General features: G+C 34.6%; 2 protein-coding genes across 2 annotated transcripts; both read right to left on the bottom strand.

Annotated features, from left to right (window-relative positions):
• Positions 1-4,521: 4,521 nt before the first annotated feature.
• LOC110874889 (GDSL esterase/lipase At1g71250) lies at positions 4,522-7,424 on the bottom strand. Its single transcript, XM_035977795.1, has 5 exons — positions 7,178-7,424; positions 6,947-7,074; positions 5,272-5,514; positions 4,934-5,192; positions 4,522-4,852 (listed from the first exon to the last, which is right to left on the bottom strand). The coding sequence occupies exons 1-5, from the start codon at positions 7,422-7,424 to the stop codon at positions 4,626-4,628; spliced, it is 1,104 nt and encodes a 367-aa protein (XP_035833688.1). The 3' UTR covers positions 4,522-4,625.
• A 14,520-nt stretch (positions 7,425-21,944) lies between these two features.
• Positions 21,945-22,816, bottom strand: LOC110876665. Its single transcript, XM_022124830.1, has 2 exons — positions 22,780-22,816; positions 21,945-22,690 (listed from the first exon to the last, which is right to left on the bottom strand). The coding sequence occupies exons 1-2, from the start codon at positions 22,814-22,816 to the stop codon at positions 21,945-21,947; spliced, it is 783 nt and encodes a 260-aa protein (XP_021980522.1).
• Positions 22,817-24,387: the final 1,571 nt, after the last annotated feature.

Raw genomic sequence — 24,387 nt, 5'->3', positions numbered from 1 at the left:
TCGATGATGATTAGATTAGCTCGATTGTCGATTTATTAACTTTATCGCATTGTTACTTCCTATCATTCACAGCCGTTTAGCGTTTCGCATTGATTTGATCATTCGATTACCTTGATTAACAACACTTACTCCACATAATACAACTAACGTAATTGCAAACGTAAAATAGACTAACTATGGTCAAAGAAGTCAATCTTGACTTTGACTTTGACTTTGACTTTGACTTTGACATTCGGTAACACGGGGTGTTACAGCTGGTCCGGTCCAGCGGACTAGTCCGTTGGGTTGTGGTGGGGCCCATTTGATGGGGTTTTTAATTAATAAAAAAAATGTTTTCTTGCTAGTTAAAAAAAGTTTTTCTTATGTTTTTAATAAAAAAATATACCAAACAAAATTAAACATAAAATATATAAAACAAATTTATTAATATTAAAGAAAAATACATAAACTATATAATTAAACCTAAACAAACCATATAATTAAATCTAAACAAACCATACAATTAAACCTAGCCTCACCAGATAATTAAACCTAAACAAAAAGAGATAATTAAACCTAGACACACCAGATAATTAGACTTAAACAAAACGGGATAATTAAACATATAATCGTCAACCCCCAAACTGTCAGAGTCGGCATCCGGAGGGGGAGCTGGATGCATACGAGGATAGTTTCTTATTAGTTGCCAGGTTGCCATGTGAAAAGATCTTGTATTCTTTTAGTTGACAGGCTGCAAAGAGTTGATCAGAGGCATCTCTTCTTCGGTCCACTTGTTTATCGCCATTTTTGATGAATCTTTGTAGTGAATTATTAGTTGAGAAATGTACATGTTGCTTGAAATAGGGGTGTTCAAAACTACCCGTATCCGAAATTCCGATTCGAATTATCCGATATCCAAATCCAAAATATCCGAAAATTTGGATATCCGAAATTTCGGATTTTCGGATTCGGATAATAATTTTAAAAATTTTCGGATATTTTTATATCCGAAAAATTCTGAAATACCCGAAAAATATCTGAAATATCCGAAAATTTATATTCGGATATCCGAAACTATCCGAAATATCCGTTTCCGAATATTAAAAAATAATAAAAAAATAAAAATTAAATTAAAAAATAGATATTCGGATATCCGATACACTATCCGATCGGATGTCCGAGTTTCGAATACAGATTCGGATAGTGAAATCTGGTATCCGAAAATTTCGGTTATCCGGTTTTGAAAACCTCTGGCTTGAAATACATATGAAATTTATAGCGAGTAAAAACTAGCTGTTCCAAAAGTGGTTGTTTGAAAAAGGAGTTGTTGTAAGAATTAAATATAGGTTTGCATATAGGTTTTGTACCAAATGCTTAGAGAGTTTTTGAAAAAAAATGATTTTTTACTTTTAACCCAAAAGTATTTGATATATTACTTTTTACTCAAAATTATTTGAATTTTTTACTTTTAACTCAATTTTATATCTTTTCCAATTTAAACTCACAACTTTTTTTACTTTCGACTTTGATCCCTTGTATTTTTCATATTTCGCAAAATTTCGTTTTACGCTTCGTTCTAAATTTTGCGAGTTGATACGACACAATGTGCGTGTGTGGTTCAACGTTTTTACGTCGTCTATTTTTTCCCATTTGACAGGTTCGTAATAACGTGTGAGTGCTAGATCGACTTATTATTTTCTATGTCTTACGTCTCGGTCTAATTTCTTCGTATTAGCACCTTGTAAATTCAGTGTTGAGGGTCGCTCGCGGTGGTGTGACATTAAGGTTATTTGATACGGTTTTACGCTCCCACCGCAACATGAGGGTGCTTAATACTAGTTAAATAAAAATAGTAAACAATGAAATAAATTAATATAAAATAAATCAAAAATAGATTATACAGATTATAAATAGTTAAATAAAAGAAAAAGTAAGTAATAAGGTGGATAATGAGGTAGGGGGTCTACGTGGAGCGACGTGTAGCCCGGAATACCCTCTCAACTTTTTTGGCGAAGTACAATTTTTTTCATCTTTGTTTTCTTTATGAATGATACCCCTTAGCAAAGATTAGGATTCCCCTAAGAGTAGTGAAGATAAGATAAAACGAAATTTTCTGGTAACAGGATACTAAAGTTCCGATGGACAAATTTGGAGTTGCAGCAGCAACTTGGAGAAGATGAAGCTAAAAAGACAATAATTAATATGTTGACATATTTTGAATCTCAACCCAAATGTACTTAGCCATGTTGGTGGTTGTGATATTATATTAAATAAATATCTTTCGATTTTAATCAAAAGTCTTTGATCAAAGTTAACATTCTTAACTTTACTTGTATTAATGATGACTATTTTCAAACTTTACATATTATTTATAGCATTATTTTTTTATCAACTATTTGCACCTTTAAAAATTAGAGATACTAGAACTAGAATGTAGTTATATATATATATATATATATATATATATATATATATATATATATATATATATATATATATATATATATATATATATATTGAAAAGAGAACTTCATTAACACTAAACGCGAAAACCTCCAACTCTCCAAGGCGGAGAGAAGAGGCCGCCACAAAACGTTACATCAAATACAAGTTACATCAATTCTCCAAATCCAAACCTTTACTATTGTTACTATTACTAAACCATAAATATGTTAGCGCCTTGATGTCCGCCACTATCTCCACGACTTTAACCACTTTGTTCTCAAATATCAATTCATTTCTAGTTTTCCATAACCTCCAACAAGACGCTATAATCACCCCTCTAACAATCACTTTGTGTGTTGTCGACATACCTTGCACGTTATGAAGCTCCATGACATCTTTAAGGCTAAAAGTGAAATAATTAGGAATACCACACCATTTAGATACAATATCCCACACCCCGGTTGAGATACCACATCCAGAAAATACATGGTCCACCGTTTCCTCCCTTCCTCACAAAGCACACAACGGATATCTTCTGTAAAAATATTCCTCTTTGTAAGGGCAACATTAGTTGGAATCCGATCCATCAAGGCGCGCCACATGAAGATATTACATTTGTTAGGTAACCATTTGCACCATTCAAATACATTTTGCCGAGTAACCTATAGATCCCCAACCAACCAATTCCGCACGGCAGTCGTCGAGAAACAACCATCTTTATCACCGCTCCATCGCCAATCATCCTGCCCCAACCGAACCGAAATCTGCTGCAGAAGCTGTTGCAGACTGTTAAGCTGCAGCAGCGATTCTTCATCTTGAGGCGTCCTTTTCCAGTTCCAACTAAACTGAATCTCCATGTTCTCCATCGAAACCACATCCGACACAAAGCATCTTTTCTTAGTTTCTAGCCGAAACAAAGCAGGAAACCTATCTTTTAACACACTGTCGTCGAGCATCTGTCCAACCAAAATCGAATCGTCGTCCCCCTTCCAATTTTGCAGCCAATTAAGCTGCAGAAATCAGCACCGTTTCTGTTCAGCGACGACACTTCCTTTATCACATTCGACCATACGCTAACCATATTCTTCCTCACCGGATACACGTCCCATGTTCTATTAGTTCCATGTACGGCGTTAACTACTCTCGCCCATAAAGAATCCGGATTAACTCGATATCGCCAAGGCCATTAGCAATCAACGCCCTATTACAAGGAAACAAATTCGATAACCCCAAACCACGCTTCTTCTTAGGTTTAGTGACGGTTTCCCACGAGACCCAATGCATGTTTCAAACATCCTCATTTCCTCCCCACAGAAAGTTCTTCATAAACGATTCCATTTTCTTTTATTATATATAATAATAAATAAATTGTATCTTTTATTATACAACGGTTGTCTTTTTTTTTTTCTGAATTTCTATTTTTACATCTTATACGTTAAATAATATACGTTTTATACTCATTTAATTTAATATTTCTTTAATAATTTATGTTTGTTAACTTTTAAAAAAAGTTGAATACGTATATGTTTTTATTTTTCTATCTCATAATTATTGTTGAAAAACAAAGCTGTATTGAAAATAATATCTTTTAATATCATGCCTATAGCATTCTTTTATGTGGTTTCAATCGATACCAAATATATGTAGTTATTTTTTGGGCATTTGAGTTATCTCTTTTAATTGCTATAACAAGTTTTGGTACCATAACGAAACAAACTGTGAACGAATTCCTGCTGTGAAGCACCAAGGAATCTCACTAGTGAATGAAACAGCAACACAATCCAGAAGTTACATTTGTAGTGAATCCCGCACATGCCCCTAAATGCCCTCGAATTCGCATGAACGACCTTAGGTAAAAAAAATTGGGATACTACTGAATTTTTTTTCTAGTTCCGCCATTGTAATGAGGTGGTGGTTTGTAATGATTTAGTGTTGCGGAAAAATGAGATTTTGGAATTAAGGTGGTTTAAAATGATGGGATATATATGCGTTGTGGGTGCTCTAAAAGCAACCTTGCATCCCCATCACATGAAATTCACACAGTGAAATCACATTTCGATAAGCATCTTACACCATCACAAACTTTTATTCTTCAAAAGTAATAAATATTTTTTATAATCAACAAATCACACAAACATAAATTTGTCTGTAAAAACCAGCTAGAAAACACCAAGACCATGACCCAAAACATGTTACACGTTTCACAACCTAGTTTGAGCCAATTGCTGAACGTTCATAGGAAAGTTGTCATTATTGGATCCCGAGTAGGCTCTCTGAGCCAGCACACCATTCGCAGCTTGAGTCGGATGAAAAGCATCCCAAAACACATATTGATCGCGGTTGAAACATGGTGTTGCTAACGGGAGGCACGTTATCTGTCCTTGATTCCTTCCTATCCCACAACATGCTCTATCTCTCACTGTAAAGCCTGTCATCATTGAAAGAGTTACATGATACATGTGTGTTCACAAATTATTAATTCGTTTGTAAGTTGTGACTGTATAAGTACCATATCCAGCAGGATTATTCATGATGTCACCAAACACACCATATGTGTTTCCATACACAAACATAGCTCCAGGGTGCGAGCCACCATTGAACTGACCAACAAGTCTTTTGAGCCCCTCGTTAAAAGGTCCCAACATCTGGTTCACCGAGTCCACACATCTCCCAGGAGGGGCTTGACCAGTGGCTAACTGGTTAGGTATGCACCCTAGCGGTCCGAGTCCTGGTAGAAAGAATTTCCGTAGTCCTAGGCTGTATAGTGCCTATATACACATCATACGAAAAACATGCATTAAAGTTGGCGTCAAAACACGAAAATAAAAAATAGTAGGCGGGTCATACGTGAATTTGGGTGGCGTAACGGTTAAGAAGGAGGTTTGCAAATGCGTCGGGCGTGTAAGTGCGGCTTGTATCATATATGTTTGGCAAGAGGTAGTTGTTGATGTAATCGTTGCTGCCGAAAACCATAACTACTATGGAATTGGAGAGGAGTTGAGAGAGGTTTGAGGGGCTCATCATGGTTCTCAATTGGCTTAAAGTTGTCTCAAAATTCACAACTTGTTGGCTCAAGCTGTATCGATCTCCCTGCAATCAAAACAATTACTAGAAGTATTCACAGCTTATGCAATTATCATTCAAATGTCAAGGAGAAAACTCCTTATAAGTTTTTTAAGTCAAAAGCTTTGTGAAAATTCCCAAGCTAGACAAGTTAACCAACCTTTTTTTTATACCAAAATAGTCAATTTGACTAAAAATTTTTAAAAATTGTTAAGTTTGGATACGATTAAACACTAAAGCGCTGACTAAGACTAAAAATAGCCCCTAGTCGCCGGCTAAGCTCTAAAAAGTGTCATGATGTCATCCAAGCTTTCTAGCCGCTGGTTAAACACTAAAAGATGCCCTTAGCCGCCGGCTAAATGCTAAAAAAAGCTCTAGTTGTAGACTAAGCTCTAATTTTTAATGTCCTTTTTGAAATTATTCTTACACAACTTGACGATTTTGGTAAATTTCCCCTAAGTTAGTATTATCAACATGATCCATGGTTCATTTATTATGTCTAAGAGTATTTTTTATGCTTAGGAAATGAAAATAGTGTTTTAAGTGGTTTTTGGATTTATTTGTTGATCCATGGTTCATTATGTCTAAGAGTATTTTTTATGCTTAGGAAATGAAAATAGTGTTTTAAGTGGTTTTTGGATTTATTTGTTAATTAGTTTCTAAGCAATGTGACTCTATATATATATATATATATATATATATATATATAGAGAGAGAGAGAGAGAGAGAGAGGGGAAGGTTAATGTACAATACGGCTTAACGTTCATCACGTACGACAGGTAATTACGCACGTTCATTTTAAAATTACGCACGTTCATTTTAAAATTACGCACGTTCATTTTAGAATCATGCATGTTATAACTCAAAAATCCAAAATCACGCATGTTGAATTGTTGAAACACAATAATCACGCATATTGAAAACATTAATCACGCATGTTATAGAAAAAATCACGCACGTTGTTGTACGTGAAGTACGTTAAGCCGTAATGTACGATATACTTTTTCTATATATATATATATATATATATATATATTGAAACAACTCAGTTTTTGGTGAAATTTATAAAATTAAACAAAAACCACGTATTTCGATTTTTTTAAACCTATATATTACAAATTATTTTAGAAAAATCAAATTTATATGTTAAATGAATTACTGTATTTTTTTCGAACGGCATTTTAAATAAATTATTAAAAAATAAAAATAAAACCAGTTAATTATATTTAGAGTCCGCTCGCTTAACAAACGGACTTGTTGAGTCCGCTTGCTTAACAACCGGACTACCTAGAAACAAAATAAACTAAAAAACTACCTGCAAACACTTTTGCACTTCCTAAACCACATAAAATCATCATCATCAAGAGCTAGTTCTTCAATTCTTTTAGCATATCATGACTTCTTGTTAATCTAAAGGTTAATAGGTTGACTTTAGAAAAGTCAAAATGTATGAACTTACATAGTGTTGGCCAGTTTCATCAAGGATACCCCCTGCAGCAGAAGCATAATTGACACCACCCATGATCTTGTCTCCAGTTGTGCTGGGATCTGCAAATGGAGGTGGAGCAGCTATTCCCAACCAATCTCCTGCATCCATCCGATCGAACATTATTTGGTAACATTACACAAACACAACTACCAAATCAAAGTTGTTAATTAGGAAAATGTAGCAAGTAAATTAAACACGTACCAAGTATGTCACTAAACGTTCTTGCGTTACAAAATCTACCAGTAGGACCGCGATAATAATCACAGCCGTAAGGAGGATAATTAGCTTTAGCAGAAGAACTAAGAAAGTTGTTATTCCCACTATCCACCAAGGAATCTCCCATCACCCATATCGCCGGAGCCTGTTGTGGCTGTTGTTGTGGTGCAACACCTTTCCACCAACACGCCACCACCACAACCGCCATGAACCACCACCTATGACCACTCATTTTTACCTTGTTTAATAAAACACAAATTTTCAGCTTGAGGATGGACAATGCATTTGCATGGCTATATATAGACAGACATTGTAATCATTGGACAGATATGTTGAAGACTGTCCGTTTGTAACCGATAAAAAAGACTTGCAATGTGCTAGTTGTTGTCCTAAAATACTGCTTTTTTGGAACTTTTTTTAGTACTTTTTATGTCATGATGATTATCATTGTATAGCAAAAGTCATGTGACAAATCCAAAGGACGGCCATTTACGGATTCCAATAGTAACGTAAACAAATATATAAATTTTTAAAACTACGGTAGTTTTTGAAATAAAATTATAAAAAAGTAACGTTAAAACTATGTGTGTAATTGAGGTTTTTCTCCACAAGAGTTGAATGAAAATTTGTTTTTATCTTTTCTTTTTTAGCTAATATAAAATTTAGCTTCATGTGCATGGGCGAAGCTTTTAAGGGGCGGGAGGGGGCGGCCGACCCTCCGAACTTTTCGCTCAGTAGCGGTGTCACACCCCAACCAATGGCGGAAACATCGGGATGAGACGAAGTGTGAAGATTGCTAGAGACATCATAACGCTATTTGTGACAATATTTAGAAAATCCAAATTTCATTTCATTTCATAACTTCAAATAGTCAACATTACAAGAAATTCAAATACAACAAGTTTAACGAAACAACATGATAACATAACAAAATTTGATACAACATATTAAACCCTAACGTCTATATGTGTATCTAGGCATCAACGCTATTTCTTTTCTTAGCATCGTCCTCATCAACCTGTAACATGTTTAAAATAATTCAATGCAAAAGCAAAGGCGAGTATACAAGTTTGGTACATACATAGCATAAGATAAAAGTGTAAACAATTCCTCATAGCAAGCATGCGATTCAAGATAAACATTAAATATGGCATGTGTATAACATATCAAACCAAGAAAACGCAACTTGCTCATGACATAACCAAAGTTTCAGTAGAGGCGGGTCGTTAATCCTATAGCGCTACATATGTCAAGGTTTGGCTCGTACGAAGTTAATGATAAGTTCAACACATAAGAATCACCCAAATTTAAAGTATCAAGTCATCACATATACAAACATGTTATAGGAATGTTCATGTGTTTAAACAAAAGTTCATGTGTAAGTTTCAATAGGTAAACATGTTACACCCCAAAAGTGGTAAAAGTAAAAAGGGGGAAAGTACGAGTATACTCACAAAGTTTGCATATGTTTTCCGATTATCCAATTGTTGACGAGTAGAGATTTAGAGTCCGAATGTATAAGGGTTAAAGTTCAAGTATGTTTAGAGTCGAGATTCGGTGTTTAAAACAACATAAAAATAAGATATGAGAATAACATGGAAAATAATCATTTAGTACATATGATGCTTGTTCTTGACACTAGGAAACTCGAAGGAGTTTAGATGTTTTCATGGAACAAGGTTCCATTAGAATCGTGACAAGTTATCATAGTCTAGGATGATGTAATCTAGTACCCCGACATATGAACACTAGTTCATCATCAAAGATTCGATTATTCGAATAATATATTTAGGTTATATAATATATGTCCAATAGTTCAAGCATGAGGTAGAAGATTAAAATCTTCATTTTGGTACCTCTAAATGTCATAGAAGTCATGTAGGAGGTAGGAAGATCAAGTCTTCCATTTAGGCACCTCTATGTGTTCACCACTACACTTGATGTAAAAAAAACAACCAAGGAGGGTCATGAACATACAATAAAGAATAAGAAATATACACACTAACTAAGAGAAATCATCAAATCATGTGAGGATTGTATGTTTGGACAACCCAAGTTGTTCCATAATCACTCATGTATCAAAGACAAAGTTTGACATGACTTGTGGGTTAAAAACCCTAAACAAAACACCAAGTTTATGAGGTTTAATCCTCTGATTTTAAATGTCTCAACCTTGTTTTTAAGCTTAACCAACCATGGGACAAGTTGTAAGCATTAGGACATAGGTATGAGATGTGTTAGACACAAGTTGCATAGGTTTAAACAAGTTTTTGATGAACATAAAAACAAACAGAAAGTTTATGGACTATTTCGGGGCATTTCCAGGTCTGATTTCTCCAAGGAGAAGTCTAGGAATCGAACCCCATGATTATACAAGCAAGTAGGAAAAAGAATCGAGTGAATCGGATAAGAATTGAGTGAGTTATGCTCATTTTCGTGAAGGGGTGTCAATCTACTCGAACCCTTGCTTTCAGCTACGGTTTGGTGGATGTTTTGTGAGTTTTTAGGGTTGCAAAAGTGGTAGGGAGGCTGGTTATAAGTGGTATTTATAGGGGGAAGGATTAGGGTTTCAATGGGTTGGGCTTTGGAAGTGTTTAGAAGGGGTTACACCTTGAAACTAGCCCACAAAACCCAACTATATGGGGCTGAATTTTTGCTGAATTGGGCTGCCATATTTCTTAAGTTTTTTTATTTTTTTTAAAACATTATAATGAGTAATTTTGTTAGTTAAGTTGTGTAATAATGTGCAACAATGTTTCCCCTAACTTGTAACAAGGTGAAATATGAAATAAAACATGATTTAACTAGGTAAAAAGTGTAATGTACAAGTTTTATTTACGAAGCAAGTTCCGTATTTTACAACGATTACAATGAAAGAATGGTTATAAGAACACAAGATTTCCAAAGTTAGAATTTCACGCCAGGTTTCTAAATGTAGGAAGTTTGAAAACGCAGGGCGTTACAGTCTCCCCTCCTTTAGGAAATTTCGTCCCGAAATTTATTCAAGAGGAAGGCTTGAAAGAGTGTTTGGCATAAAGGTGATCATTAAGAATTGAAACTTGGGAAGTTTGAAAGTTTTGAAAAGTACCAAATTTTGGAGAACTTCAAGGTAGATTTGCAAGGGGAAGTTTTTAAGGATAGTATAAAAAAATCATACTTTCGTAAAACCTGTTTATTGAGAGGAACGAAAAGGTTTGTTACTTTAAATAAAGCAATAGAGAGATACTAAGTATAGTTACACAAGAATCAAGAATAGGGAGGCTATTTTATAGGTAATGAGGTAAGTTAGGACTCAAATGTTTAAACAAGCTGGATTGCGAACGAGTTTTGTATAAAATAATACGAGTATAGAATGAAAGAATGGCTCTTAAAGAGTACAAGTATGTGAATAGCATAAGTGTTGGATAGATGAACGTAGTGTGTTAAGGATGAAGTCTCGTCATGAATAATCGGATATAATGCGTTTGTGAGTTGCGTGAAGTTGTATTAGGTCCAAAAGGTCTGCAACACACTGAATTTCTCATGGCACGTTTTACGAAAGTTTGGTAACATGGTGAAAACACTTATATATAGGAAGTACCAGCGGCGTATCCACCATGTTTTAACCACATTACGTCCGTTTCGTTACTTGGGGTCATGTTACGTTCCGTGTCTTACCATACACAGTAGTACACTCTATGGTTCTCATACGCCTATCACTATAATCCCGTGTGCACCCGCGATTATACTGATTGTCGCATGATCCACATAGCTTGTACTAGTTATGTATGAATCAAGGTATACATGAATTTGAAAATAAGAATGTGTACGTAGAAGAATGTCGTATGTAAGCATGTTTATGTTTAAGCATGTATGGGACCCACGTAAGCGAATCCCTCGGATTACGCTCGCGTATAGGTACGAATGTACGAATCATGAGTAAGGATGAAAGTATGAGCATAAGTTTAAGTATGAATACGCGTGTATGTATGAGCATAAACATAAAACGTGTAAGTAGTATGTGTACAAGCAGAAGCGTAAAACATATAAGTAGTATGTGTATGAGTACAAGCATAAAACGTATGAACATAGGTGTAGGTATGAAAAATAAATATTGCGTATATGGTGTACGTTGAGACATTGTAGAGAAAAAAAAAAGGTTAAGTATGTAGATACGAACGATATAAATGATGTTATCGCGAGATATCGACTAAAATGTGTATGATGATGTGCATGTATAGTTGTTTAAACAAAACGTTGACTTTGTCGAATCAAAATTAGATTGAGCTTGGTTTGAAAGGTAGAATATAGTTTGTATATGTAAAGTGTAACGCCCTGCGTTTTCAAACATCCTACATTTAGAAACCTTACGTGAAATTCTATCTTTGGAAATCTTGTGTTCTTATAACCATTCTTTCATCGTAATCGTTGTAAAATACGGAACTTGCTTCGTAAATAAAACTTGTACATTACACTTTTTACCTAGTTAAATCATGTTTTATTTCATATTTTACCTTGTTACAAGTTAGGGGAAACATTGTTGCATATTATTACACAACTTAATTAACAAAATTACTCATTATAATGTTTTAAAAAAATAAAAAAAATAAAGAAATATGGCAGCCCAATTCAGCAAAATTCAGCCCCATATAGTTGGGTTTTGTGGGCTAGTTTCAAGGTGTAACCCCTTCTAAACACTTCCAAAGCCCAACCCATTGAAACCCTAATCCTTCCCCCTATAAATACCACTTATAACCAGCCTCCCTACCACTTTTGCAACCCTAAAAACTCACAAAACATCCACCAAACCGTAGCTGAAAGCAAGGGTTCGAGTAGATTGACACCCCTTCACGAAAATGAGCATAACTCACTCAATTCTTATCCGATTCACTCGATTCTTTTTCCTACTTGCTTGTATAATCATGGGGTTCGATTCCTAGACTTCTCCTTGGAGAAATCAGACCTGGAAATGCCCCGAAATAGTCCATAAACTTTCTGTTTGTTTTTATGTTCATCAAAAACTTGTTTAAACCTATGCAACTTGTGTCTAACACATCTCATACCTATGTCCTAATGCTTACAACTTATCCCATGGTTGGTTAAGCTTAAAAACAAGGTTGAGACATTTAAAATCAGAGGATTAAACCTCATAAACTTGGTGTTTTGTTTAGGGTTTTTAACCCACAAGTCATGTCAAACTTTGTCTTTGATACATGAGTGATTATGGAACAACTTGGGTTGTCCAAACATACAATCCTCACATGATTTGATGATTTCTCTTAGTTAGTGTGTATATTTCTTATTCTTTATTGTATGTTCATGACCCTCCTTGGTTGTTTTTTGTTAGGACCGGTTTGACTCCGAAACGATTGCGTATGAACTCGTACGACGTGCGGAATCCGTGTACGAGCAAAACCGAAACACACGAGACGTACTATTAACGTGATTCTTTGATAGATCTGAAAAGATACAAGAACCGTGAATCACCTTTTGCCTTTCTCTCTCTACTTTCTCTCTCTAACCTCTAAGCTCCAAGATGTAAAATGGCAAAAGTCTCTAACTAAAAGCCTAAGGCTTCTATTTATAGGCCAAGGTATAAGGAGAGTTCTCCTTATTTACAATCATGCCACCTTGCCTTTTAGTAACAAGATATAACAATATAATCACTAAAGATCTTCTGTTTCTGCTACGAACTGAGATGACGGAGGCGATAGACATAAATGTACTAACATTTTTTTTACATCAAGTGTAGTGGTGAACACATAGAGGTGCCTAAATGGAAGACTTGATCTTCCTACCTCCTACATGACTTCTATGACATTTAGAGGTACCAAAATGAAGATTTTAATCTTCTACCTCATGCTTGAACTATTGGACATATATTATATAACCTAAATATATTATTCGAATAATCGAATCTTTGATGATGAACTAGTGTTCATATGTCGGGGTACTAGATTACATCATCCTAGACTATGATAACTTGTCACGATTCTAATGGAACCTTGTTCCATGAAAACATCTAAACTCCTTCGAGTTTCCTAGTGTCAAGAACAAGCATCATATGTACTAAATGATTATTTTCCATGTTATTCTCATATCTTATTTTTATGTTGTTTTGAACACCGAATCTCGACTCTAAACATACTTGAACCTTAACCCTTATACATTCGGACTCTAAATCTCTACTCGTCAATAATTGGATAATCGGAAAACGTATGCAAACTTTGTGAGTATACTCGTACTTTTCCCCTTTTTACTTTTACTACTTTTGGGGTGTAACATGTTTACCTATTGAAACTTACACATGAACTTTTGTCTAAACACATGAACATTCCTATAACATGCTTGTATATGTGATGACTTGATACTTTAAATTTGGGTGATTCTTATGTGTTGAACTTATCATTAACTTCGTACGAGCCAAACCTTGACATATGTAGCGCTATAGGATTAACGACCCGCCTCTACTGAAACTTTGGTTATGTCATGAGCAAGTTGCGTTTTCTTGGTTTGATATGTTAGACACATGCCATGTTTAAATGTTTATCTTGAATCACATGCTTGCTATGAGGAATTGTTCAAATATCTTTTGCTATGTACGTATCAAACTTGTATACTCGCCTTTGCTTTTGCATTGAACTTTATTTTAAACATGTTACAGGTTGAGGACGATGATGCTATGAAATGAAGTAGCGTTGATGCCTAGATACACATATAGACGTTAGGGTTTAAAATGTTGTATCAAAATTTTGATATGTTATCATGTTGTTTTGTTAAACTTGTCGTATTTGAATTTCTTGTAACGTTGACTATTTGAAGTTATGAAATGAAATGAAATTTGGATTTTCTAAATATTGTCACAAATAGCGTTATGATGTCTCTAGCAATCTTCACACTTCGTCTCATCCCGATGTTTCCGCCATTGGTTGGGGTGTGACATAAAGGAACATAAAGTACTCATTGGTCATGCTTAACGTATTTTGTAATGATTGAAATGCTACTTTTGTTTAAAAAAAAAGAGTTCACGTATGTTGAAAATTGTCGGTCCCCATGAAGTCTTCTAGCCCACGTGTTTTGAAATTTGGATGACGAGTTAAGCGATGTAGAGAAGGTTTTTTTTTTTTTTTTTAAATAACGGGTTTGTTTCATTTGCATCAAAACATGAAAATTTTGGACTTTGAAAGTTCTTGTGAAAACGTCGACCCTTAGAAAAGAAATTTAGTAAAAGAACTTAGTGATTGTTTAAAAATAATTTTAACAAAGGATTTATTGATGTTGGAAAGAGTATTTGGTAAACGGTCATATAACATCTATGAGGTCTTATAAGTAATTGAGAAAGGTTAGTTTGATTTCGATTAAGAGTGGAAGTCTCTAGTATGATGATATAATGTGAACGTGTTTCAGTTAATAAATCAGATGTGAAGTTCATGGGCAAGAGATTCATTAGACCGATTAAATTGATAGGTAGCATTTCGTAAGGTTTGGAAATTCGTGTAGTAAAACGGTAAAGACATGATTAAGAATCTCGTGTATATGATTTGAGTGAAAATGGATGGTAGAATAAGAAGTACGTTTGATAAACAATGTATTTTGTAATCGGTATAAGTAGGTATTTTGAATAATGATAAATGATTTAGGTATAAAACATGATCGGGTTTGCATAATAAAATATTTTGAAAGATAAGTTTTGGGTAACGGTCACCTAAGTAAGGGAATCACCCCTAACTCGTTGGTGAAGTCGTTTTAAGGGAAGAGGGGTGGAGTCAATCGTCAAGGTAAGGAAGTCACTCCAATCTCGATGATACATCTCCACTAGTTGTTACAAGGAATATGAATTTAAATTATATGAAAATCATGCGTATATAAGTGTATCGAAAAGGTTCGATATGTTGTGCGTGTGAAAAGAGAAATCAAAGGTAAACTCGAGGTTGAAAGATTGCATCGTATAAAATGAACAATAGAAACACATGTTTGACCAAAGTTTGGAGTGTTCCAAAACGGAACTTTGACTAACCAAAGTGGTCGAAAAGTCTTTTGAATTTGAGGAGCATGTTTTGGCCTAATAGGTAAAATACTCTCGCCGACAAGTCGGTTAACGGTATTTACCCTTCCGGTTACTACATGTCCCAAATCAATCGAAATTTCGAGACTTGGCGGGATTTATGAAAAAAATGCCAAGGAGTGGAACTAATCGACAAGGTGCGGGTTTCACCCCTAACTTGACGATTTCGTATCCTAAGTGTGGTTGGTACTCGTCGGGTCAAAATTTAATTTCGACGTGTTGACGAGGGTCCACTAGAACTTGAAATTTGAGATTTACCATTAAGATGTGGATTTCACTCCTAGCTTAATCGCGATATCTCGTGTAAAAAAAAGAATAGGTAGATTGAGAGTCGTTCACCAAATTGTGGGTTTCACGCCTATTTTGGTGAATTCGTCTCATTTGTACAATATGAGTGTTGTCGGATTTAGAATAATCGAGTAAAATGCATGAGGGAAGTGTATGTCGAAGGAGATACACAAACAAGTATAAACACATAAGAAAGCATATCAAGGATGATACTTAAATAATGAAATAAAACAAGTATTAACACATAGAGAAATATGTCAAGAATAACACATAAAGAATCGAACAACGAAACAAGTGTTAACACATAATAAAACAAGCATTAATGCGTAAGAATAACATGTCGAATATTACACATGAGTAACATACATGTTTAAAAGAGCATAAATAAGTAACAAATAAAGTATCATGTAGTAGTCCAAGCAAAGCATACGAATAAGGTTCTAAAACTATAGACTAGGCTAAAGCATTCCTACTTTTCCTAATTCCCTATAGTTATGGCTCTGATACCAATCTGTCACACCCCAACCAATGGCGGAAACATCGGGATGAGACGAAGTGTGAAGATTGCTAGAGACATCATAACGCTATTTGTGACAATATTTAGAAAATCCAAATTCATTTCATTTCATAACTTCAAATAGTCAACATTACAAGAAATTCAAATACAACAAGTTTAACGAAACAACATGATAACATAACAAAATTTGATACAACATATTAAACCCTAACGTCTATATGTGTATCTAGGCATCAACGCTATTTCTTTTCTTAGCATCGTCCTCATCAACCTGTAACATGTTTAAAATAATTCAATGCAAAAGCAAAGGCGAGTATACAAGTTTGGTACATACATAGCATAAGATAAAAGTGTGAACAATTCCTCATAGCAAGCATGCGATTCAAGATAAACATTAAATATGGCATGTGTATAACATATCAAACCAAGAAAACGCAACTTGCTCATGACATAACCAAAGTTTCAGTAGAGGCGGGTCGTTAATCCTATAGCGCTACATATGTCAAGGTTTGGCTCGTACGAAGTTAATGATAAGTTCAACACATAAGAATCACCCAAATTTAAAGTATCAAGTCATCACATATACAAGCATGTTATAGGAATGTTCATGTGTTTAGACAAAAGTTCATGTGTAAGTTTCAATAGGTAAACATGTTACACCCCAAAAGTGGTAAAAGTAAAAAGGGGGAAAGTACGAGTATACTCACAAAGTTTGCACATGTTTTCCGATTATCCAATTGTTGACGAGTAGAGATTTAGAGTCTGAATGTATAAGGGTTAAAGTTCAAGTATGTTTAGAGTCGAGATTCGGTGTTTAAAACAACATAAAAATAAGATATGAGAATAACATGGAAAATAATCATTTAGTACATATGATGCTTGTTCTTGACACTAGGAAACTCGAAGGAGTTTAGATGTTTTCATGGAACAAGGTTCCATTAGAATCGTGACAAGTTATCATAGTCTAGGATGATGTAATCTAGTACCCCGACATATGAACACTAGTTCATCATCAAAGATTCGATTATTCGAATAATATATTTAGGTTATATAATATATGTCCAATAGTTCAAGCATGAGGTAGAAGATTAAAATCTTCATTTTGGTACCTCTAAATGTCATAGAAGTCATGTAGGAGGTAGGAAGATCAAGTCATCCATTTAGGCACCTCTATGTGTTCACCACTACACTTGATGTAAAAAAAACAACCAAGGAGGGTCATGAACATACAATAAAGAATAAGAAATATACACACTAACTAAGAGAAATCATCAAATCATGTGAGGATTGTATATTTGGACAACCCAAGTTGTTCCATAATCACTCATGTATCAAAGACAAAGTTTGACATGACTTGTGGGTTAAAAACCCTAAACAAAACACCAAGTTTATGAGGTTTAATCCTCTGATTTTAAATGTCTCAACCTTGTTTTTAAGCTTAACCAACCATGGGATAAGTTGTAAGCATTAGGACATAGGTATGAGATGTGTTAGACACAAGTTGCATAGGTTTAAACAAGTTTTTGATGAACATAAAAACAAACAGAAAGTTTATGGACTATTTCGGGGCATTTCCAGGTCTGATTTCTCCAAGGAGAAGTCTAGGAATCGAACCCCATGATTATACAAGCAAGTAGGAAAAAGAATCGAGTGAATCGGATAAGAATTGAGTGAGTTATGCTCATTTTCGTGAAGGGGTGTCAATCTACTCGAACCCTTGCTTTCAGCTACGGTTTGGTGGATGTTTTGTGAGTTTTTAGGGTTGCAAAAGTGGTAGGGAGGCTGGTTATAAGTGGTATTTATAGGGGGAAGGATTAGGGTTTCAATGGGTTGGGCTTTGGAAGTGTTTAGAAGGGGTTACACCTTGAAACTAGCCCACAAAACCCAACTATATGGGGCTGAATTTTTGCTGAATTGGGCTGCCATATTTCTTTATTTTTTTATTTTTTTTAAAACATTATAATGAGTAATTTTGTTAGTTAAGTTGTGTAATAATGTGCAACAATGTTTCCCCTCACTTGTAACAAGGTGAAATATGAAATAAAACATGATTTAACTAGGTAAAAAGTGTAATGTACAAGTTTTATTTACGAAGCAAGTTCCGTATTTTACAACGATTACAATGAAAGAATGGTTATAAGAACACAAGATTTCCAAAGTTAGAATTTCACGCCAGGTTTCTAAATGTAGGAAGTTTGAAAACGCAGGGCGTTACAAGTGGAGAGTATGTAGTTTTCGTATAGAAATTTTTGGATATATACGTTTTCGACCCCCCGGTTTTATAGAAATTTTTAGGTCCAGTGACTTCCGCCCCCTCAGTCGGAAATCTCAAGCTTCGCCACTGTTCATGTGATAATTTGAAATATTTAAACATAAATTAAATCTATATTGAGTATCAAATATTACAACTGAGTTTATGTTGTAATATATATTAAATATTTTCTTGTTTTTTTTTTGAACGGCAAACAAACTCAATCCCGAGTACTCTCGGGGCACCCACTGGACAAACGGAGTACTCCGAGAGTAACCCGAGTCCACCACCAATTCCGGGAAAAACCCGGTAATCCACCCGCCCGTAGGCACGACGGTGAAATTACCGGTAAAACCCGTTTGGCTCAAGGATCCAACTCAGGTTTCCCTGGGTCTCCTATCATTGCCCACCAATGCATCACTCTGCACCAAGTGAGAGTCGAACCTGCATCTCTCAAGAGAAATGCAAGTCCTCCACCACTTGATCTAGAAATCATTCTTGTACATTTTATTAAAAGTATATTAGTTATATATAGTTTATTAGCTTCATGTGATAATTTGAAATATTTAAACATAAATTAAATCTATATTGAGTATCAAATATTACAACTGAGTTTATGTTGTAATATATATTAAATATTTTCTTCTTCTTGTACATTTTATAAAAAGTATATTAGTTATATATAGTTTATACTTTTTAGTATCTAATATTTAAAATAAAGTATTTATTACATTTTTTACAATAATCTAATCTACTCCTAATTTTACATCATTTAGTTACTATGAGACTCAAATATTCGACCTCTTAGTGAGGAGCACCATTTTACACGTCCGGATATGGTTGGGTAAATTACCTCTATACTAAGTATTTATTAATATAGTAATATCCTATATACCATGTGTTGGATAGAAATCAATTTGTAATAAAATTATATCAAAAGGTAGAAAATAAACTAAACAAAATTGTATATTTATGTTTATATTTAATATTATAAATTATTAATGAAAAACGATAGTGATTATTAAATGACAATTAAAAATAGAAAAGAAAAGAAAAAAATACATGTAAATTGTATGAAGAAGTACATGAGGCTAGACTATGTGTTATGTGTTATGATGAGATGAAAGGTGCAACAAAAAGTGTTCACATTGGGAGAAGTTGTTACATCTTTTATATATCTCTCACTTGGCAATTAACCATTTTAAACCAAAGACAAACATATTAAAATCAACTACTTTAGTTAACTTGTTTCGTTTAAAAAATAGATAGCATATTAAATTTATGCACACTATAGCTCTCAAGGAAAAATTAAATTAAAAAATAATATCAATACGAATATCTCTTTGTTATAAACTTACTTATGTTCTTTAAAAGATTATACATACAGAATATTCATTGTTAAATTTCAAATAAAAATCCTATAAAATGGGCTTCAAAAGTTGTAGTTTGATACGCAAATAAAATGTTCTTTATTTGCACATGCATTTATTGTTTGTGTCTAGTTTGTTATGAATTAAGGATAACAAAGGTACTTTAAACTACATCTAACCTGAGCCCATCAAATATAAAAGATCCTACTATTCATACCAAACTTTTTGTTATGTGTATCAAGTGATGTGACATTAACAAATTTATATTTGTGTGTTTTTCTTGTATAACTTTCAATATATAATGTTATATTACAAAACAAATATAGTTTTATGATGTGCTTATTTTATCTACGTTTTAATATAAATTTTATAAAAAAAGGATCCGTATCAAATATAGCGTTTTATAGATTGTTATAAAATTTTATATTCCGTTTTTCATAAAATTTATTTCAAAACGTAGATAAAAATAAGTACATCGCATAAGCATATTAGTTTTTAATAATACATTATACATAAGAAGTTATAAAAAAAACAAATTTGAATTTATTAATATCACATCATTTGGTGTAAATAGTAAAAAGTTAAGTATAAAAAGAATCTTCCTATAAAAATTTAACAAGTTTCTACATACCCTTTTAACTTTCATACCTAAACATAATCACCCTCTTATTAACAACCTTTATATTTCTATGACCCCTCATTTACACCTTACATAGCAAACTTGGTGCAACTAACAACACCTATCATTATACCTAGGGGCGGATTTAGAGCTTGGATTGGGTGGGCGGGGGGCCCCTTAGTTTTTTTAGTGTAATACGTATGCGAAAATCCTGATTGATATGTATGCGAAAATTTTTTCTAACCTTGAATAAATTTAGGCTTTATAGTATTATTTTGTTTGATTGTCGGTAGTAGTATTTGTTGTTTGATTATTATACAACTTTTTTTATATCATTTCTAGTTTTTTCATTAGTTATCCCTTGCACTTCTTAGTGTATTGAGACATTCGCGTTGTGAGGTAGATAGTAAAGAAATGAAGCAAAAAAGATATAAAATGAGAAGTCAACAACTTAATTGAAGCTACTACTGTGGTAGTAGTAAAGAATGAAGCAAAAAAATGATAAAATTGTACGGTGCAGGTGGATGTAGCGACGGTTTGTAGTGGTTGTTAGCGGAGATGGTGAACGGTGGGGTGGATTAGTGATTTGGGTATTAGGGTTAATATATAGATGGTGAAGCTCTATGGGTGAAGTTGGGGGTGGGTTGGGGTGATGAAGAGGGAAAAGGTGGGCCCCAATATATATGTTTTTTTCCTCATCTTTTAATTGTTAATTTGTTATATTTAATAGTAAGGGTATTTAGGTCTTTTCTCACTCACTTAACATCAAAAACAAACCCTCATCCATGCTAGGGATTATCTGAGAAGCTGGAGAGCAAACGTTGAGAACTATAGTTGTAATTTTAGAAAGTTAGGGATTATATATGAAAGTGGAGCACACCACAGGGACTATTCGGACATTTTCTCTTGAAAAATAACAATATTACAACTTCACACGGTCTCTTTACTCCGTTAATTTCTTTTTTTTTTTTTTTACTTTTTTTAAATGATGAATTTTCTTGTTCCTTTTAAGACTTAAACTCAAGACCTAATAATTAAGTGTTTTAAAAGGTTTTACTTTGCCACTAACCCTGGTGGATTCTTCTAAGAATAATTAACTAATATATTAGAAAAGATTTTTTGTTAAATTAAATACGGAAGTATATAAATAATATAATGGAAAAAGACTTCTCCCACAAGCTGAAATTGTTGTCATGAGAACCATAGATGGCAGTGATGAAGAATGTTTGCTATATTCGCTAAAAAGTTGAGGAACATAAAAGCATGTCTTGTCTTACATTTTACCCTAATTCTTTTTGAAGGAAGATGATTGGGGGACACAATCACTTTATATTATCCAAACGTTAAAGCATATAAGACAAAAGGGTATGGTTCGGCTCATCCCCAGGCGTCACGTAAGCGGCTCGTAGGGGATGAGCCAAATGAAGGATGGAGGGAGATGGAGGATGGGGCCCCCACCTCATTATTTTATGGTTTAATTTAATAACCCAAGTTAACAAAAACTTTATAAAATTTAAAAAACACAACATAAAACAACATAAATAATTTCATTTCATAACATAAAAAAAAATTACATTTCCTAAAAAAAAAAGAAACCGAAAATAAAAATAAAAAAAATTACGTTTCCTAAAAAAAAATACCGAAAATAAAAAATAAAAAAAACCTACGACGTCCATTTTTTTTTCACCTCTTCCTTCATCCTCCGATAAACCTCGCGTTCATCCTCCGGAACCGAGTCGAGATCCAACCGCATAATCCTAAAATCTTCCGCTCGAGCATAGTCGGACGACACGGTTTTCTTGTGAGTATACTTTTCGGCCGCGAACTCTTTGAACGAACGGAATTCGTTTATCAAGTCGTCCATTTTTGACGATGCCTTCTCGCCCCTACCTCCACTCGAGCCGCCACCTCCACTCGAGCCGGCCACTTTTCGCTTTCCGGCCGCTTCTTTTTTTGCTTTGTCCCTCCCGGGGGGACGTTCCGACTCGTGAACGGGCAACACATCCTCGTCATCTTCCGGGTCGTCGTTTATGTCGATTTGACATCGAGCGGTGGAGCCTCCCGCACTATAACTTCCGGACTCGGAAGTTTTAGTGCGTTTGGTCGTTGCGACCTCATTTGGAACCGGCTTCCATTTTTGTTCTTTCCTTACAACGTTCCATGCTCGGAAGTGCGGGAAAGGCGTTGGATTTTGAGAGTCCCACTTGGCGATAGCAAGGTTAAGAATGTCCTCGTCGTTACTCCCGCTTGGAGGAGAAAGGTAAATTTGGTTAAAAGCGTTGACGACCTTGATCATTTTTCGCCACTTGCCCGAGACGGATTCGACATCACGAGCCGGACCATGCTCCATAATCGCGTTAAATCTATCCGTTGTCTTCTTCCAAAAACTACTACCCGATTGGTTGTTTTCTAAATTTTAAAAAATAGTGCATTAGTAAAAAAAAAATTAAATTTCCTAAAAAAAAAGAAACCGAAAATAAAAATAAAAAAAATTATACCGACTATCGGGCAAGTAGAGGCCTTAACATACGCCATAGCTAGCGCCTCCTCTTCTACTTTCGTCCAAGGTCTCCCCTTTGCTCTCGGTTTTGGCGCGGTTTCGGGTTCAACCTTCTTTCCCTTCCCCTTGTTTTTTTTTTGCGCGTGAGCTCTTGCGGTGGTGATTCGGGGACGACCTCTTCATCATCATCTTCAAGTTGAACCGGGGGTTGCGATTGCGATTGGAGTTGTTCAAACGTGTTGCGTTGCATGATTTGTTGGAGCGCTTGATATTGTTGAACTTGTTGAAGTTGAGACATTTGAGAGAAGGCGTTGGGTGTTTGTTGGAAACCCGAAAACGGAAATTGCGAAGCCCCCCACGAAGGATCCATAGTCGGAGTGTAAGCGGGACTCGAAAAAAAATTAGGTTGGTTCGGATTGGGATTATTCGGGTTGGGGTTGTTTGGGTTGGGGTTGTTTGGGTTGAATGGATTCATGATTGGGAGAGAATGGTATAAAAAGTATAGAGTGTTTTTATAAAAAAGGAAGAGAATTGGAGAAGAATGGGAGTAGAATGAGAGAGAATGATATAAAAATGGATTGGATTGTGGTATTTATTTAAAATGAAAATGATTTTTTTTATTAAACTGTCGTTATTCAACGGCTATTTTTTGAAAGAATGGAGCGGCAACCCCAGCTGTGGGGTGCCGGGTTGGACGAGCCGAGCCCCAGGGGGGCGGTGTGGGGGTCCGACGCCGGGCCTAGCCGGGCATCAGCCGGCCCCCATACCTTCCAGTCTAAATGAAAAATCAAATATGTTTTGATTATATTTACACACCTAAATTGGACAACCGGTTTTTATGAAATTTATCTCAACCATTTTAAGAATAATAATTGAATTTTGTTATTAGGTTTTCTTCATAAAATCAGTTATTTTAGATTTTTAAGTAAGTTTAAAGTAAAATACAAGAAATAGTTAAATCACATTAATTTGAAAAAAAAAGAAAGACTTTTAGGTTAAATAAACATGTCACATATATAGTAATACATTATCAACTTAGATGCGTTGTGAGCGTATTCATAGCGTCTCATCAATGACTACAACTCTATATACTGATGTAGAAAAGTTTGATTTTGATCAATGAGGTAGTGGACCATTGATAAAGGCAAAGCCTTTAAACACTTTGAAAGAGGGAGATCTTGGGTTTAAGTCCCACATTTAAAAAAAAAGTTTAATTTTGAAAATTACTTTTGAGCATGGCCGGCCCTGGGGGTGGGCGGGGAGGACCACCGGCCAAGGCCTGATATTTCGAGGGGCACGTTTTTTATGAAAAACTCGATATATATATGTAAAATATTTTTTTAATCGGGTACATCCATACAAACACCAACATAGGTCCCCTTACAAAACTATTCTTATGGTTTAGATTAGTTATTAACCACTTTGTCATTAAGTTTAGACCTTTAGTGAGCCAAATACCCAATTTCGTTAAGGCCTTAGAGGCACATTTTTTCAAGCTCGAACAAAATACACGAATTCTTAGGGCCGGCCTTCCTTTTAAGTGTTATATTATGATCCTTCAAAAACTTAAGAGTCCATTTAAGTAAACCTACCATTTAAACATTAA

Source organism: Helianthus annuus, chromosome 9 (genome assembly GCF_002127325.2).
Source record: "Helianthus annuus cultivar XRQ/B chromosome 9, HanXRQr2.0-SUNRISE, whole genome shotgun sequence".
NCBI lineage: Eukaryota > Viridiplantae > Streptophyta > Magnoliopsida > Asterales > Asteraceae > Helianthus > Helianthus annuus.
Note: the sequence above shows the minus strand (reverse complement) of the source record. Positions and strands in the feature narration are given on the sequence as shown.

What these genes read in the sequence shown, in the direction of transcription:
- LOC110874889 (XM_035977795.1), bottom strand. Translation starts at nt 7,424, where the DNA reads ATGAGTGGTCATAGGTGGTGGTTCATGGCGGTTGTGGTGGTGGCGTGT. An exon ending in GTTACGCCACCCAAATTCAC is followed by an intron (nt 5,193 to 5,271) that starts GTATGACCCGCC and finishes ATGTGTATATAG; the next exon opens with GCACTATACAGCCTAGGACT. An exon ending in GAATAATCCTGCTGGATATG is followed by an intron (nt 4,853 to 4,933) that starts GTACTTATACAG and finishes CAATGATGACAG; the next exon opens with GCTTTACAGTGAGAGATAGA.
- LOC110876665 (XM_022124830.1), bottom strand. Translation starts at nt 22,816, where the DNA reads ATGGCGTATGTTAAGGCCTCTACTTGCCCGATAGTCG. An exon ending in CTCTACTTGCCCGATAGTCG is followed by an intron (nt 22,691 to 22,779) that starts GTATAATTTTTT and finishes TTTAAAATTTAG; the next exon opens with AAAACAACCAATCGGGTAGT.